We start from the raw sequence: 18,974 nt of genomic DNA on the forward strand, positions 1-18,974 counted from the left end.
CAGCTTCTCGTCCACTGTCACCCCTAGGTCCTTTTCCGCAGAACTGCTGCCTAGCCATTCGGTCCCTAGTCTGTAGCTGTGCATTGGGTTCTTCCGTCCTAAGTGCAGGACCCTGCACTTATCCTTATTGAACCTCATCAGATTTCTTTTGGCCCAATCCTCCAATTTGTCTAGGTCCTTCTGTATCCTATCCCTCCCCTCCAGCGTATCTACGTACAGCGTAATTTATTAAAATCCAACTGTAAACTACTGATAATCTGGAGTTACAGCTGTTTTGTTTTGTTTTTTAATTTTGTTTGCAGTTCAAATGCTTTCTCTTTGCTAGAGTGAACTGTAGCTCACGAAAGCTTATGCTCAAATAAATGTGTTAGTCTCTAAGATGCCACAAGTCCTCCTTTTCTTCTTTCAGTAAAGAGATGTGTTCTGTTTTACAAACAGAAAAATTTCATAGTCTTATTTTGAGACCAAGAAACTCATTATTTTCATAAGAATTTTCAAAATTTCTCTGGAGAACTGTTTCTATAGTTTCAGATACTGGGAATAACACTTTAAAAGCATCACTAATGGTAAAAGTACTTCACAGAACTTGGTGTAACTTCACTCCAAAAGGCAGAAAGGAGGTTACAGGTCAAAAAAATAATAATTTCTGAATATATTTCCATCACAATATTCACAGTAACTGAACCTGGGAGGGAAGGAAAAGGTAACAGATTTCTATTTACAACAGTCTACACTGTATCTTTAAATGGTTCGGGGCTCTCCAGCTAAAAGAACCCCACTAGCAACTGGTACTATTTCTGAGGGGGCTTTGAATAAGCCTACACTCTCTGCTTTCAGAGTAACAGCCGTGTTAGTCTGTCTTTGCAAAAAGAAAAGGAGTACTTGTGGCACCGTACTCCTTTTCTTTTTACTCTCTGCTTTAAACATGCTTTCCAAATAAGGTAAGGAAAAAGTACCTGGGTTTGGCCACTTACATAAGACACCATTGAGAACAAATATGGTAAAGAACTAGCAGATTTTTCAATCTCACCTTCCTCTGATTACTCAGAGAAAAAGGGAAAAGGTGCACTAAACAAAGGTAACCACTTTTGCCACCCATTTTGACCCTCTAAAAGAGCCACAGTGATTGAGACTGAACCCAGAGTCCTCAAAAATTAAACCTTGTATTGAAAGAGACATTGTCAAATGTGGTAAGAAAATGTGACCTATCTGAACACTCACAGGGACCTGTTCCCAGTGTCCTGCTGATCAGAGGTTTTAAAAAAATGTGAAGATCATTTCTTAGGATAAACAACAATGGGTTCAGCCCTTAGAAGAACAACTAGTGCTAAGTTCCACTCTGCAATCATAGCCATGTGCACATGCTTCCCTCCACCCACCTGTGACTGCTATATTCTTGTGTGCAAGCCGTGCATTTAAAATTACAAATTTCTGCTTCCTGCACCACGTGGGAGGATTCTTGTAAAATTCAGCATTCTACTTGTACCTCCCAATAAAGGAGCAACCCTGCAAAGTGGGGACAAAGCTTTGGGTATATGCAGTTGTAATCCAGAACACAGCAGCTGGCAGATCATAGTTTTAGCCTGTCAGCCTCCACATGTGCCCTTTGCTGCCTAAGACTCAAGTAAATACGCACAGGCTTTTCATTAGTAGTAGTTCATGGTCTCCCAATTGTTATAAGGCTTTACTGAATCAATGAGGTTCTGCAGATATGATGGCTTACCCAAGGAGCAATAATCTCACAGTCAGCAGAAGTGACCCAAAATCAAATACCATGCTGGTATTCATCGGAGGGCAAGATCCTATTTCAAGCCCTCTCTCATTTTGTCACATACATAAACAAATAGCTGGAGTACGGTTGTACAAGCAGATTGCCTACAACGTAAACAGTGGTTAAACCATCATTTAAACTCACATATGTTAGTTCATTGCTTTTAATGCACCTATCTCTGCAGCATCTGGGCTCCAATTCAAAACCAAGCAAAATTATTTAAACCAACCACGACAGGCAGCATAGAACATCCCCTTCATCTACTTAAAGTAATAACTAATGACTCAACGACCATAGTATTTATGTGCTAAAGGCAAGCAATGGCCCATAGTCAAACAGCCGCTTGGCCTAAGAGATACATCTTGTCACGTACTCTGAAGGTCAGTTACTTTGGGCATTTGCGGATTGTCAAAGGTCAAAAGCAGGCACATTTCACCAAAAACATCTGATCCTCAGCTTCAAGAGTGTGCAGGTAGGTGTTTGCACCAAGAACTCCTTTGCTGATCTCAGCAGATGCACTGGTCTGAATAACTAGCAATAGTGAACCAATTTAGAACCCACCATGAACAGCAGAATAGACCAAACTCTCGAAAATAAATCTATTATACAGTGCACAAACGCCTACAGTATGCTTGTTAGCTTTAGAGATGGTTTACATGGGAAATGACGAGAATAAACTATAGTTTCCCATATGGTAATTTATTCCAGAAGAAGAGTGCTTTTTTCTGATTTAACTTCATCTGCTACCAAAGTTGACTTCTAAACCACAAGGTGTTACTAAATAGATGACAAAAGAACCTGTTAAAAAAAAGTCAAGATACCCTCTAGCTACTGTAATTTGCTTTAGAAAGAAACAAATTCCTTTATGTACCCAGATGACATTGATCCTACCTGGTTTGCGTATTCAGGCAAGTGCAAAGCAATGGCACAATCCTTACCTAAATCTATCAAATACATTCTGGATTAGCCCTGCAACATTTACACACATGCACCTGCTATTGAAACCAATGAAAAATTGCTGTACGTAGGGACTGCATGATCAGGAAACGGAATAACTTGGGGGACTAAATAGGTTGTGTTATTCCTGGGGTCACACACAGTGTTACTCCTGCTCCACAATTCTTAAAATAGGGAACAATCCTCCACATCCTCACTCACCACCCACTGAAACTTCCTCAAAAAAATCAGCCTCAAGTAATAACCAGGTGAGACACCAACGGTTACAGAGATTCCAACATTCATTGCTAGGAGAAAACAAGAAGTGGCTTGCATCATTCCCTAGGAATGGCAAGACTCTGGCTGAGTGAACTCTCCCACCGAGGACCCCAGCACCAGAAGTGCTCTACCCCCAGATGCTATGAGTTCCACCCTGGGGACCAATGACCAAAGTAATCCCATCAACACCAATTGCCACAGCAGGATGTAGTGGGGGTAGAATGCAGAAATCCCCGAAGTAATTGAAACATACACCATTTAAAGCTTTATGGATAATGACCAAGACCTTCAGCTGCACCAAAAAGTGAAGTGAGAGGTAATTCAGAGCACAGATCAAGGGTGTAACATGCTCTTATCTGCCCACCTTGAATAAAAAGCAGGTCCCACTATATTGCTCATTAGCTGGAGTTCCAGAGTGGTCTTCATGCATAGTCCAAGTAGAGCTCATTACCCGTAATCTGAACTAGAGACGAAAAGGTGTGAATGTCATTATTAGGTCTGCACACAAGAGGGAAGGACACCAGCTACAGATGGGAAGGTGGCTTTTCTGGCCCATGTTCCTCCCTTCAGAATAAGGAGCAGAAGTTACCCAACAAGTTCCCAAGACTGATCACCTTGACCATTCTGTCCGAATATGCACATACATAATTGTGCCATTGGCACGGTTAGCTCTTCAGATACGCAATGTGTCAAGTTCCCTGCCCTGAATTGCTTACAAACCAACAAAAATGCTGACAAGTTAAGAGGAAGATGTAGTATAACGAGTGGATCTGGAAAAAGAGGACCAGGTTCCAGGAGGGACCTAGTGTGGTGTAAAACTAGAAGCTCAAGCATGGAAACTGGGACAGGCTGCTACCAGAAAAGCACATGCCTCTCTGCAGTCTCAAACCTTTCTTACACCTCTTTGCCTGCAACTTCACTTATTTCTAACAACACAGAAGGGCTGCAACATGAAAGCAAAGCAATGCACAGTCATGATACGCATGTCTTGTCAGAAGACTTCCCAATTTTGTGTGTATTTTGTAATGCGAGATTAATAATATTTAGTTCCTATATAGTGCTTTTCACTAGCAGATCTCAAAGTACTTTTCAGGAGTACCATTTAAATATCATCCCATTTTACAGATGGAGAAACCACTTGCCCAACACCATCCAGTAGACCAGTGGCAGAGCTAGGAACAGAACTAATATCTCCCAAGCTCCAGTCCAGCATTCTATACAGTAGGCAATACTGCCTTTCTTAAGGATTATGAGTTGAGGACTAAGGGCAGGGTTGGAATGCTGGCCAAAAATTGTGCTTTGAACAACCTCCTCTCCGCCCAAGTCAGACACCACACAACAGAACAAAACCTTGAAGTGGGAGAAACTAGTTGACAAAAGGCCTCAAGTTGAGGGTACACAGGTACTAGCAGCCCCCTTCCAAAAAGCATCTCCTCCCCCTATTTTATCCAACTGAGTCTAATCCAGCCAGTTTAAGATCAAGTCCAACACATTAAGGAAGTTTTGTTCCTGCCTATGTCAGCTCATTTACAGCACTGCTAGGCACAAATGTATCTACCATGGGGAATAAAGTGGTCTGGTAGAACATTTTAGCTCTGAGTAATGATCAGTCTTTTTAAGTAAAAGCCAGGCATTTCCCATTCTGTTGGCTTATATAGAACCTCTCCAGTTTGCACAAAATGACTGCAAAACTTATCAAAACACTGAAATTTGCAAACACCAGAATGATGCAAGTATTAGCCGGCAGCTGCCACATCAGTTTCGCAATCACCATTCTGGATTTGTTTCATTGCAAGAGGGAAAAGGTCACCCCAAAGCAACTATTTTTTTTAAAACAGCATGTTGGGAGGAGGAGGAGGAAGAAAGGCACAAATTGCAGTTAGGTGCCCAACTCTCTGCCCTTTGAAAAATTTCCCACTTGCGTGTTTCATTTTTCAGTTGCAAAGGTTGATTTGGTAATAATGATCAATGGAAATTATTAGAGCTGGAAAAATATTTCAGAATGAAAGCATTCGACATATTTAGTCTTTTGGGCCACAAGTTGCCCATGAACAAACAGCTATTTTCCTGAACGTATTAATTGTTCATAGAAATTGTCAAATAATTGCTACAAACAAGTCAGGGGTTACAGATTGTTCATGAGCTTACCAGCAGCAAGAATTCTGTATATACAATTCAAGTGGTATGGGTTAGTTTTGCATGAAACTTATAGCATATTTCTGTTCCCTGATCAGAAGAGGATAATAGTTACAAATCACAAATTCAAAAATTTGCCTGGTGCAAGTATTCTCCTCTGTTTACTTAAATCTTGCTGTTATTTGCACATTTCTGCCAGTAATACCATTTGCTAGAATGTTCATAGAAACCAAACACAGAAAGGCAATACAGTCAAATGAAATCAATTTAAAAACCCACACCTGTTGGGGGTAGTAGGGGTTTTCATTTTTCACACCCAGCTAAAACAATGGCCAGATCTACTACATTTTCCACTTGGAAATACAGCTTTCAAAAAGTTACACAGAGAAGGCTCTCTTTCTGTTAGCAGATTCCAAAGCTGGAGCTGCCACCTAGTGTAGTGGGGTTTTCTGACTCCCAGAGGGAGCAACAGATCTAAAATTTTTAGACTGGATGAAATGAAAATCCAGGCTCAGTGAATTTTGGAAGGGGGAAAGGAGGGAGACTTGCAAATGATTAAAGTACAATGTATTAAGGTTTCACTAGTTTTTCTTTTATTTTCCCAACCCTACCTAAAACTCCCTACGTGTAGCTCAGCTAAGTATGTCCAGCTGTTGATTTAACTATTTCTGAAAGTACACATTCTGTCACTTGAACACCTGCAAGTTAAGTTTTGGACCTGGGGAAGCAATATTCTTAACTATATCCAGACTGTAAAAAGTAGCTGTTAAAACCCAGACACCCAAAACTTCACCATGGCTAGAGAGGTCTTTTACCCAACTAGTCATATGCATACAATGTACAAGGCTTTATATCATCTACAGCTATACAGACCTCAGAAATGAAAATTCTACTCAGGGGCATTTTTAGCATCTTCACTCTCATTTGGGAACAAGAATGCCAAAATTGCAGTTTAATCGGCCATCCCTGCACATTCACACCAGATGTTCAGACAACTTATCAATACAGATTTCCAAAATTAATCCATTTCCCACTCTGTTTAATACATTATGCCTCAGGCAGCCAATGCCCAAATGCGGGATGCAATGTGTGACAAAACCCCAAAACGAGGAACAATAATTATTCTGCTGGAATGTTAAAATGCTGGGGCATTAATTCCTGTAGTGCAGATTTCTGTCTCTCTAACCTCAGTTTCATGATTATTTCTGAGTAGATCATTTTCAACAATTAAAATGAAGGGACATCAATTTTGTGTAGAACATAGCTAACTTTGGGCCTAAAATTAGTGACTTGCCTTGAAATGAGGTGCAGTTGAGAGGTATATTACACCTAAAAATACTCCTTAAATTAATGCTTCAGAAGCTACTTTAAATATCCATTTTACAAATATTATTGTGACTGAATATACATATGATACTGAATGGTTTATAATACAATGGACAAAAATTTTCCCTTCTAGCAAATAAAAGATCATCGTTTTCCAATTCAGCAGCTACGAAAGTTAGGCAAAACAACATTCTGATTTTGTATTAACCTACAGCAGCTAAGAAAAATATTAAGTATGCAATGCATGCAGTCCCCTGTGTCAGAATTACAGGTCAGCTGTATTCGGGTTATAACCCTCCACTCTTATCATGAGTTAACAACTCTGTCAAAAAGCAAAGCTGAAGTTGGTTCCATATTCTCAGTTTCTTACTCAAAGGCCAAATTAATTTTCTTTTTTAATTTCACCCAAATAAGTTAAGATAGAATTTTATAAAAATATATATTCATGGTTTTAAGAATATGCTTTTCTGAGATGCAAACAAGCCTCCAATCCCATACGTTGCAGCTGCCTCTTCTCTTAATTTGAATTAAGAGCTGAGACGTGTGGATACATAAGAAATAAAATGCCTGAGGTAACCCCAAATGACACATCCCTATGATCATCAGACTGCTTCATAGCTGACACGCGTCACTCCCTGAGCCAAAGCTTTATACCTGCACAAAATGCCATCACATATCACACCACCAGTACTTTCCACAATGGACATACTCCTTGAATAAGGAAATGACTGACTATAAATGGCAAACTACTTTTCCACAAATGACATCTGCACAACCACTGGATCAGCTGGAAGACCCCAGAACGAGTCTCTCCCTGAACTGAGGATTCACTCTGGCCAGCACCATGCACCATTTGCAGAGTTTGAAGCTTTGAACAGTTTAATGGTCCCACAGACATTTCAGGTGAAGTAACCAGAGACGACATTTACACATCAGGTTAAATGACGTTGCTTATTCAAGCATCATTTTCAAAATGGAAAGGGGAGTGGAATGATGCAGTCCAGGCACAGAAACAAAAATTTGGGTCAGAAGTGCTATGTTCAAGTCTCTTTGGAACAGTCCAACTTCTGTGTGGACAGGCCACGAGGGGACACCTTTTCACTTATGTCGATTGAAACTCTAGCTCATTATTGAAAAAAAAAGGAGGTGATGGAGAGGCACTGCATGACAGGCCAGAGCTGTGCACACAAATGAAGCTCTGGATCAAGGAGTGGCATACACAGGAATTTTCAGAATGGTCAGATGATTGTGTAGATGTATCATCTGAAAAGACCCAGAAAGTATTTTGTCATTGACAGCCGATTCCTTACTGGAGGGTCTGCAAAATGGAAAGTGTGAGTGTGCATACTGGAAAGAAACAAAACTTAGAGCCAGGGAGCAATGCATGTCAGCTACTTCAGAGAGGGCTAACATTTGCAGGGGCACATCACGTGAGGTGACCTCAGAAGTATTTTGTCATTTACACCACATGAAACCCAGTTCTTTATTCCAAGAGCATTTGCAAAATGGAAGTGGGGCGAGGGTGGCAGCATTTTGTGCTGATATAAAGCTTTAGGTCAGAAAGTGGCATGTGTCAGCTACTTCAAAACACTATCGCTCACAGGGTTGGGTTAACCCAAGGTGTATTTTATGACTCACAGTCAGACAAAGCCTAAATCTTTACTCAAGAATAATCAGCAAAATGGAAGGTGGGGAGTGTAACACGTGGCAGCTAATTCAGAACAGTCTAATTCTCACTAGGATGTGTTACTTGAGGTGACCAAACATGTCTTTTTAAGAGAAAAAGAGTATGCTTTCGGATTGATTTGGTCACTTTTAATTTAGAGAAGTTCCAGTGTGTTCATATAAAACTCCAGTATCTTTTATTTAAAAAAAAAATTTGCAGGTAAATACATTTCTGTATTTTAAAACCAAACAAAATACTGAGTTTTCAAAAGCATACAGAATTATTGCTAGATGTAATTAGCACACAAAACAGATTCTAGATAGTATTGTTTAACATACAAGAACATTTGTTGACATGATATTCCGTAAAAGCTCGGAAACCAGGTCAATAATCCACTGATTATAGATTATAATCCACTGTACATTTCCATGGAGATTTGTCTTCCCACCCCACCCCTGTTTCTTTTGCTTCGGTTTAAACTAGTATTGACATAGAAGAAAAGGAAATAAATGGATACGTAAAAAATTGTGTTATACTAATGTTACCTGCCTGACCAACCCACAAAAGCCAGGAAGTGCAGTTAGTGCTTCCATTCTGTCCTCAGCATCTCCCCACTGTCCATAGGTTTGTAAATGTGTATTGGACACCACATTACACTGCCTCAGACTTTTTCAAATCCTAAGTGTAACAAGTTACAACCAGGAGAAAGTGCTGTCTTCAATTACACCCATCCTTTAACTCCAAATCTCTCTCTGCTTTCGTAGGCTCAGATTCAAAAATCCCCTTAGCATTACTGTCACACCATTACTACCGTGTCAATCAAGTACTTTCAAAAGTGCAGGTAAGTGATGTATTCAAGTTAATATCCACTTATTTTAACTGCAATAATATTGTGTAATTTAAATCAGTTTATATCTATGAATAACTTCATAGGAGGAAAAAAAAGAAAAACATGGAATCATCAGCATGAAATGCTGTGAAACTCTAAAACACCACCCAACAGCCCAATTCTAAACTCCTTACCAAGGCAAAACTTTCACTGAAATGGAGCCCCAAAATTAGTAGAAAAATACTTTTTGTATGACAGTGCCTACGGTATTTCCCTCTGGGTAGATCTGAAAGTTACTCCCATTTTATCAGAATACTTTCCCTACTTTCTGTTATTGCACAAAGTAAAATGTTATTTTAATCTTCACGTTTTCGCAATGGATATGCAACTTAGAATTTAAAATACTAGCCACGCCCACCCCAAAATAAATACTATTTTGAGTTTTCAAGATAGGTTTGCAACAATATTCTTTTCACACAGTATTTTCATATAGCAGCTGACTAATCTAGCAAAGCTGCATGGTCTAGTAGCCGGAGCAGGAGAGAAGGCACTCCCAAATTCTAACTCTGGCTCTTAACACAGGGTATGTCTACACAGGAGCTGGAAGTGTAAATTCCAGCTTGATGAGACATTCCTGGTTCCCGCACAAGCACTCAAAAAGCTAGCTCAATAAAGCAGAAGTCTAGCTGCCACAACAGCGCAAGCTGTGGGAAGGACTAGCTGCCCCAAGCACAAGCCTGTCCAAGACCCTGGGTGCTTACTTGGGGCAGGCAGGCCTTCCCACCACTGCAGCTATTTTTAGTAAGCTACCCAAAAGGTCAGAGCTAGTGCAACTATGACTCCTCAAGTCGGAATTTACACCTTTCCAGCTCCCATGTAGACATACCCACAGACAGCCTCTATAGCTTTAGGTGAGTCACTTAAGCTGTCCTCCTGAGTTTCCCTACCTGTAAGAGGAAGATGATAACCTTATCTCACGGGGGTACTTAGGATTAGTTAATATTTATACAGCACTTCGAAAATTTTAAGTGTCAAGTATTATTCAGTAACAGTATTATTCAGTAACTGCTGTTATAACATTAAGCCACAGCAGTGTGTGCATTAGCAGTTATAGGTGCACGCTTCTGGGGCATTCAACCATCTGACAAATACACCTCTAACTCTACTACAGTACAACCCTGATTTTATGAACACCAATATTACAATCAGTTATTCAACAAACCGGGGGGTGGGGGGGGGATCACATAACAAAAGGATGCCAATGAAGAAAAAGTCACATTCTTTCACTTTCTGAAGTCTTCACTGCATTGGAAAACCTTTTGCAGAGGTTTCAGAGGAACAGCCGTGTTAGTCTGTATTCGCAAAAAGAAAAGGAGGACTTGTGGCACCTTGGAGACTAACCAATTTATTTGAGCATGAGCTTTCGTGAGCTACAGCATCCGATGAAGTGAGCTGTAGCACACGAAAGCTTATGCTCAAATAAATTGGTCAGTCTCGAAGGTGCCACAAGTCCTCCTTTCCTTTTGCAGAGGTTTGACGGAAAAGAAATAAGCAATGCAGTGCATCATACTGCAACTTATGCACCATACCGCAACTTATGCACCATACCCACGGTTATTTTGTGAAGTCACAATTTTATGAACTTTTTGATGTGGTGAACACCTTAATCCCCAGTTAGTTGATAAAACCGTGGTTCTTTCACTTTGCAACTGCTGTTGGGGCTAATTGTTGGTGTAATCTGCCCTCTTACTATTTCATTTAATTAAAACCAATTTTGTAGATGCTTATACAATGTGTTCTTCCACAACGAGCCTGTGTGGACAGGTATATATTGGTTTAAAACTAGTTATAACAGTTCCACCACATTTAGAGGGGGAAAGCTAAACTGCTATCAATCAAGCTTAAAACTGATTTAAGAAAACCCACAAAAGGCACACTGGGGTTTAACTAAATCAATTTAAAATCACATCTTTAGTTAAACTGGTGTGACTGTGCACACTGGCCACGTCTATGCAACGTAGCAGCTAGCAAAGGGAGAACACACAAACAGAAAAATAGTAGCAAGAAGCTAGAACCCTTATTAACTTTTTCCCTGACCTCACCCCCAAGCACCCCATCTTTAAAATTCCCGAAGCAGCTTTTTGTGGCCCAACAGCCACCGAGCAGGAGCTATAGGGCAATTTGCAACTGTTCTTTTTTCTACTCCCCCTTACCCCAGCTGTCTCTCGCCATCCCTGCACCCCAAAAGCTACTTTTATTATCCTTTGCCTCGACCCCTAGCTTTCCTCAGTCTTACAAAACAGATGTAGGGATATCCAGAAGTGTTTTTCCAGTTATGAAGTCCCAGCTGTGGAATCTGTCAGGAAAGTGTACATATCTGTCACATCCAAAAGGACCAATTACCTTGTGGCTCTGGCCATTCAACATCCCCAGCCAATATACAAAGTGAACAAATAATTAGTGTGTTTCTGGTTACATTTTGCTTGAAAGTAATACAGCACTTCCAAGTCAGAAAGGAAAATCAACCATGCACCTTGACTCTCTAAGCACAATAATACCCCCATTTTCTGTTGAATGCAACTGCATTTCTGATGGCCTCTGGTACAAATGAGGAGTTGTACTCTACCTGCTTTCTTTAGGTGAAACTCCCAGTGAAATCACACACACAGATCTACAGTGCACAATAACAACTGTGTTTCTTTGAACTGTTTTTAGCTTTATGTTTTCTCAGCCTTAACACCTTCCATGAGAAATTCTGCACCTGCGGAAGTAAAAGATCTTGCATGTTTAATAGCTCTAAGGCCAAAGACACAAGGAGACATTGTGAGAGGTAATTTTCTTGCTCTATATTATGAGAAGTGCTATGCAATGAGTAGACTTCTCAAAATAAATTAAGAATTAATTCAACATTCTCTTCTGTGTAGTTGCAGGTCATTTTCAAGCGATGCTGTGTAATAAGACATGAATCTAACATGAAGCTTAAAAAATAAAATATTGTTCTCATTAGAACTATTTCTACACACTACAAATTCTGGACCTTCTTTCATTTAATTTCTGCTTTGAGAGAGAGTGGACAGCTTATCCTACTCTCAGTGTACACTGTTGACTATATTTTAATGAGAAGCAAAACTAAAAAATGATGCATACCTAATTTATAAGCCATATACACACAGATGGGTATTTTTCACTTTAACGTTGTAAAATATTAATATACAATGTTAACAACAAGTGCTAATAACCAGGAGCGCAGAGTTTTTAAAAAACACCCAATTTGCTGCATTTGTCACAAAATTGCTTTGAACTTGATAAGAAGATATAAGGCATTCATATTCTACAGTTAATACAAATCTACAGTTTGTTTAAAATTAAAACCTTGATTTATTAACTAATATGGTCTGAATGTGAATCAACTGTCTACGCAGATAAGAGCTAAAGCAGCTGAGAAAGTGGTTCAATACAGCAAGCTGCAGTGGTGAAATTCATGCTAGGACATTAACCTAATACATTCCCACTGTTCTGCAGTATTGGCGTAATGTGTCTCATAGATTTATGCACTATGTACAGATTCATGTTGAGTAATTTTAAAGCATCCAGAACTAACAGATGAAGTCATACTTCAAACTGATGCCTAAATTAAACTTTTTAAAGGATGGACAATTAAAGTCGTTATCCTTTGTCTGCAGAAAAACGTTAGAGTGCTCTTAAAATATCAGAATGACAAACTTTATAGTTAAGTCTAAATATTTTCTTCCTTATGCATTTAGCAACAGCCCTTTTGTATCACATGTAGGGTACTGAAGCATCTACGAAGGCAGACTGGTAGAACAGTTATACACTTAAATTGCACTGAAACTCAGATGAAGATTCCCACATAACCTGCCTCTCCCCAAATTTTCCTTTACCAAGTCAACATCTGTCACAATTTGGCTGGAATATCTGTGCTTAAATAGTTTTAGGCTGTAACTGGCAATACACATACTATCTAATGACCATGTTAAGTATACTTCCAAATGTATCTTTTTGTTTCCCATAACGTATCAGTCAAGTATGCTCTCAGATGTATGTAATCTCTTCTTTGGTCACAAGAACCTCTCCTCCTCTTTCTCTCGCTCTCCCTCTCTCTATAAAAACTCATCTCTCTTAGTAACAAGGAACTGTTCATAGCCCTAAAAAGAAAAAAAAGCTTTAAAACTAATATGTATTCATAACTTTGGGAAAATATGCTAGAATGTTGCATACAATTGTTACCCACGAACTTTTGTGAACTCATGGTTTTTACTTCTTTGCTACTGGAGTTTAAGCAAATAATCACAACTAAGCACGATTCCAACTACTTTCTGATTTTAAAAAAAAATAATTAAAAAATCAAATGATACATACAAATTCCACAGGGCAATACAAAGTACAAGAATAAGACATCTTTAAAGGTCTTCGCCATCAAATATTTACAGACAAGAAGCATACAACACAGGTTAATATCTCCTCACCTGAAAATTCCTGTTGCTAAACATGCAAGAGTCCCTCTAAAGAAAAATGTCTCCTTTCAAGGAAGTGTCCAACTGCAACATTTCATTATTATTTGTTTTGTCAATTCATGACTCATGCAGCTTTATCCTTATATTTAAACTTTAAAATAACAAACCTTGACTTTTTCATGTTCGGAGCAAGAAATTTACTTAGTAGCAAAATTATTTTGTCTTTGTATATTGAAATCATAATACTTTAAACTTTTGCTAAAACTTTATAGGAAAAAATAAAATTAAGTCCCCAATCCTGGAAACAGTTATGCATCTGCTTAACTTTAAGCAAATGTGTATTTCCATTTAAGTGATTTAAGCAGGTAGTTCTACTGAAGTCAATTGGATTACTCACCCGCTTAAAGTTACACATGTGCTGTTTACAGAATCAGGGATCTCAAGGAATGGAAGCTTAAAACATAAGCTTCTTTATAAAAGTGTTTATGACCAGTTTATCTCAAACTTTGAAAAATATCCTTTGATCTTGGGAACTGAAATATAATTCGGACAATATGAATAGTGTTTGGCGGTAGTAATATGGAGTATGTTACATGTTTCAGACATTTCTAGTATGTTTACAGAGTGTATACCAGCCATAAAACAGAAGATAACATATAGTTGAGGAAGCTTGCTCATACTTTTATAAAAAAGAAAAAAGTGACAGGTGAGCTGTCTTCAGAAGTCCCATTCAATTCAATCTACAGTAACACCAAATGTTAGTCAGAAAATAGAAGTCGTGTAATTAGGATTCAGAACTAAGCCCCATTAGCTAATTTAAAAAAAAAAAAACACACAACCACAAGTGCATTTGGACAAAAGGCTTTTGCATGTCCCATAGTCTCTATAGAAACATCTTGATATATACAATCATTTCTAGTCTCAAAACTGAAAGAAGAGGTGATTAGTTGTGATTCAGGAACGTCTTATAAATGCTCTTTTCAGAAAACTTCACAAGTGAACACTACATTTGTTTACTCTTTGAAATATGTTATTTAAAAGATGAACTGTCAACAAGTTAATCTGAGAAGGTAACCCCAGACTTGTTTATAGCCTCATCTTTCCCCATTCAAGACTACTGTAGATTGGACTCCATTTTCTAAAGTTCTGCATTTAAATTCAGAGTCAACTGGGAATATGGACATCTTTAAACACAGAGAAATGTCCAAAAGTGAACAATCCACAGTAAGTTCTCTCTTTACATTTTGTGCAGCATTTTAAAAATTAATTCTGAGTGATTCAACTCTAGACTTCACTGACTTTCTGGACTTACTAGTTTATGAAGAGATTCAATGTTTTGGGAGGAGAGAGACATCTCTTGTTTACAAGGGCATAAATAGTTTTTAATGTACAGCAATAGATAGCCCTGACTAAAATTAGAAAATGATGGCTCTGGAGAAAATTGGTCAGACCTCTTGTATTAAATGACAGTTCTGATCACTACAGATGGCTTGAAAAAGCGGATGGCCCAATAAAAAAGACCCTGAGGTGATGTTCTGTTAATCTTGGCCACTGCTACATTTTCTAAACTACCTAGGAAATTGCAACTATTAAACCTCAGTTTGCTAAGTGCTGAGGTGAAGTATCCAAGCAGATAAGAAGCAGCAGTGGCTGTGTCTTATGTCTCTTGTATGCAATTGGGAGTCCCTGTCTGCAATGGTACAAAGGCAGAACTAAAGCAGCATGCACTAAGAAAACAGATGAGCAAATCCCAGACCCTTTTTCATGGCTGTTGGGGGGGAGGGGATTTTTTAAATTATTATCCTGTTACTTCAAAGTACTGCTTAGAGTACTGCAAAGAGAGAAAACAACTGTCTTCATGCAGGGTTGTAAGAACACAAAGCCAAGCATTTGTTTAGTGCACTGAATGGAGTGAAGATTATAAAATGTAATTGGGAAAGCCCCCTGCAAGTCCTAATGCTGAAATGGGAAAGCAAAGATTGGGAGGGAAAATAAGGACAGTCAAAACAAAAGTGGATCAATGCAAAGTGAGAACTGAGATTTTAAAAACACACCCAGTGGGGGAATGGGGAGATTCTGAGTGAAAGCACCCAATGATTGGAGATGGAATTGTGCCTGATAGACTGACTTCATGCTCAGGGACAGGAACAAACGCTGGCTGCAGTTAAGGCTGGATGTTTCTTCAGCGTTTACTCTCCTTAGATCTGCTCAGAACAGGCTGTTTTCTTAAGTGTTACATTTCACAAGTCAAGCAAGTTTTTCCTTTTCAACTTTAAAATGGGGGGGGGAGCGGGCGGGAGAAAGCTTCTCTCCTTTCCCCCCACCCCCACTCCAACGCTGCCAAAAGTTTGATTCCGCCTGTGATTGACACCCGACACCAGCTCCTCCAAACCCCAGAGAAATCACTGGCTGAGGCCGCAAAGCATTGGGGAAAAGAACAAACTTTTGTCTTGCTACTTAAAATACACATGTTTACTGAAGCCACCTCTTAGTTGATCCTTGGGGAGGGGGGAACAGCTTTTCAGAAGGAGCTACGGCCAGGTTACTCCCTAGCCAGCAAGGAAAGGAGACCCCCACAGGGTCCATCTAATACCTATCCCCCCAAAAGGGGACACATAATCCTCGTGCCCCGCTCCAAAGGAAGGATCGCCCTCCACACGCGCCTCGCCTCTCCTCCCCCCTGCGTGCGTGGGACCCTCGGATTCCCTCCCCGTCCCTATCTCCTTTTGGGAAGGGAAACAAACTCCTCACAAAACACAGCAACTTGCCACACATCCTCCCCGCTCCCCCCCGCCAGCACCCCCCCCCCCAAGATCCCCGTTCCCACACCCCTTCCTCCCCTTGTCCCAGGCGCCCTGCGCCTCCAGCCTGCTGCAGGCTGCCCCCCTTCCCAGCCCCCTCCGTGCCGGATCCCCAGCCCCGAGCGCCCCGGTCCCAGGCGCTCCGCAGCTCCCACCTCTCCAGCCCCGCGGCCCCAGCGGCAGCAGCCCCGGGGAGCTGGGAAGTTTCTCAGTCAACAACAAAAGGCAGCGGCTCCCCGCGGGGCCCGGCGCCGGGAGCGCCCCCCACTCACCCCGCAGCGAGCCCAAGTGGCACTGAAGCACCGCGGCGGCCAGCAGGAGCAGCCGCAGCGGCGGCGGGGCTGCGGCCGCCGCCGCCGTCTCCATGTTGTGCGCCGCAGCAGCAGCCGCCGGAGCCCGCGGAGCGTCTCAGGCAGGCTCCATGCTCCGGGCGCTGCGCTCGGCTGGGAGCGGGAGGGAGGCGCTCGCCAGAGCCAGGATCCTCCTCCTCCTCCTCCGTGCGCTCGCTCGCTGCTCTCTGCCCGGCCGCCGCCGCCGCCGCCGAGGGAGGGGGCTGGGATCCTCCCTCCGCCGAGCCCGAGGAGGAGCCGGGCGCCAGCTCAGGGACCGCCCCGCCCGGTGCGGGGCAGCAGCCCGCGCCCCTTCCAGCCCGCCTGCTGCCGTGTGCTCCCGCCCCCGCAGGGAGGGGGCCCGCACCATTGTATCCGCTAGGCCCCACTGCTGAGGCGCCCCGCGCGCAAGAGCGCGCCCCGCGGGGGGGGGGGGTCCACGGGGCCCCACTGCATGAGCAGCCCATGCCCAACGGTGCACCCCACGTGGCCATCAGATGGGCACGGACAGCCATGCACCCCCCCCATGGGCCTCCTGTGACCATCGGTGCATGGGTACCCCCTGGGCAACAGTGCCCCCCTCACGGATATCCCACAGGCAACCGCGCACATCGCACAAGAACCGGTGTCCACGGAGTCAGGGATCACTGTCTCTTACCAGCATCTAGGCACTCCTGCAGGTGGTTACAGCAATTGGTCCTGACTTCTTGCCGGGAGCCTTCCCTGGAGGCCTTTTATGCCTGCATTGATTTTTCTTTCTGACATTTTCTTCTCCCTTTTCCTTGCTCCTTATTTTTCTTTAAAAGCCAACAACTTCTTTAAAAGTGCTGCTCTAGTAAAACTTTTTGCGAATACTAACACAGCTGCTACTCTGAAACCTCTAGTAAAACTGATGTTTCTCCAGTCCTATTGGCTCATTCCTTCCTACCCCTGCAAGGGGTCCTCTGCATGGTTCAGTGCTACACATACAATGTAATAACAGGTCACTTCCATAACACTGTTAACATTAAACAACTCTAATAAAACTCTTCTGCATCCAAGTTTGTGGTTTATTTTAAAAAAAATCATATACCAGCAGCTGCTCAGTTTTGTCAGCCCATTTACACAGCAGAGTTTCCTCAGGACTGTATAACACAGTAGTTAGCATTACCCTGACACTGTTAGAGCACGGTTTAACTTTACCAGTAGAAGAGGGACTGTTGGGATGGTGCCAAATTGGTGCGGCCATACTGAATGAATGGTGAGAACATGGCTTGACATGACTGAACTGCAAAAGAGGATTCTGGGAGCAAAATCCTTCTCTTAGCATCAGGCAGATGGCAGAAGTGAAACTGACTGGCTCCATGCTGTGTGTACGATCAATACTGATCTTTGTGTCAGCAAATATGTCCACTTGAAAGCAAACGTGTAGAACATCCTGAGTGGAGTATGGGCTGATGGGGGCATCTCAACCCTGTTGAAGGACATCACACAAGGGGCTGAAGTGAATGATTGATAAGGGAGTGAATGTGGAGTAATGTTCTGTTGGCACCACTCTGCTGTCTCCTCCTAAAGTATTAATTAGGTAAAAATTAGTAGCCACTCACCCACTGGGCATGCTTAAGACATGTGACTCCTTTGAGGAAAAAAGAGTATACAAATCAAGCAAATTAAATTGCTGTTGGGGGAATTCTTTAATTGATGCTTGAAGATGCTGCTAGACAGAGTAGTCAAAACTCTGTTCCGTGGGTTCAAGTAGGACTGTGAGCCAGAGGGGTTTCCAGGCAGCCAAGGCCTTGCCTTGAGGGAATCCGAGACAGACCAGAGGGCTGAGGAAACCAGACCTGGAGAGAAGAAGTCATCCATAGGATTTGGTAACCACCTTCTCTGTTTGCCAAGCAGAAACCGTGTGAAGCTAGCACAGGGCCTGTTTGTGTATGTTTGTGAAAGAGAGGCTCGCTAAGAGGAATGTATAGCTCTTACTGTATAGTTCTTTAATGTCTAACATAGGAGTTATGTGCTTAATGTAACCCTTTACTGGTCATGTAATTCCTTCTCAAATTAACTGCAGTGTATGCAAGTTAATTACTGTGGACCTTTTTCACTGGTATGACAGTAATCTGCTCCGCTGGAAGCCATTAAAGATCCATTCAGGGGTAGTAGCTCCCTGGTGCCAACAGGGACCAACCTGCACTATAATTAGAGCTGTTTGATACTGGTAGAGGATTTTTTTGCCAGGGGGAGGGCGGGGAGCAGAGAAAGCAGAATAAGTTTCATGCTGCAGATTTCAAAAAGGAACAAATTTTTATTTTACAAGGAAAATGCATTAAAACTTTAAAAAAAATTTTTTTTAAGTTTGCAGATTTCGCCACCCCACACACTTTCCCCCTCCATGGCTTATTTTTTCCATTCTGTGTTGCCACTGTGAAAGGAAGAGGAATGGAAGA

General features: G+C 41.6%; 1 protein-coding gene across 3 annotated transcripts in view; it reads right to left on the reverse strand.

Annotated features, from left to right (window-relative positions):
* Positions 1 to 16,729, reverse strand: part of LRP5 (LDL receptor related protein 5) — a 248,622-nt gene extending 231,893 nt beyond the window's left edge. For 2 of the 3 annotated variants that reach the window (XM_073347077.1, XM_073347076.1), the window contains exon 1: positions 16,492 to 16,729. In XM_073347077.1, coding sequence (XP_073203178.1) covers positions 16,492 to 16,585 — 94 coding nt within the window. In that variant the 5' untranslated portion in view covers positions 16,586 to 16,729. The remainder of the gene's footprint in view (positions 1 to 16,491) is intronic. The other variant, XM_073347078.1, reaches the window with a different exon arrangement.
* Between the last annotated feature and the right edge of the window lie 2,245 nt (positions 16,730 to 18,974).

Source organism: Lepidochelys kempii, chromosome 6, assembly GCF_965140265.1.
Source record: "Lepidochelys kempii isolate rLepKem1 chromosome 6, rLepKem1.hap2, whole genome shotgun sequence".
NCBI classification, from domain to species: Eukaryota; Metazoa; Chordata; order Testudines; family Cheloniidae; genus Lepidochelys; species Lepidochelys kempii.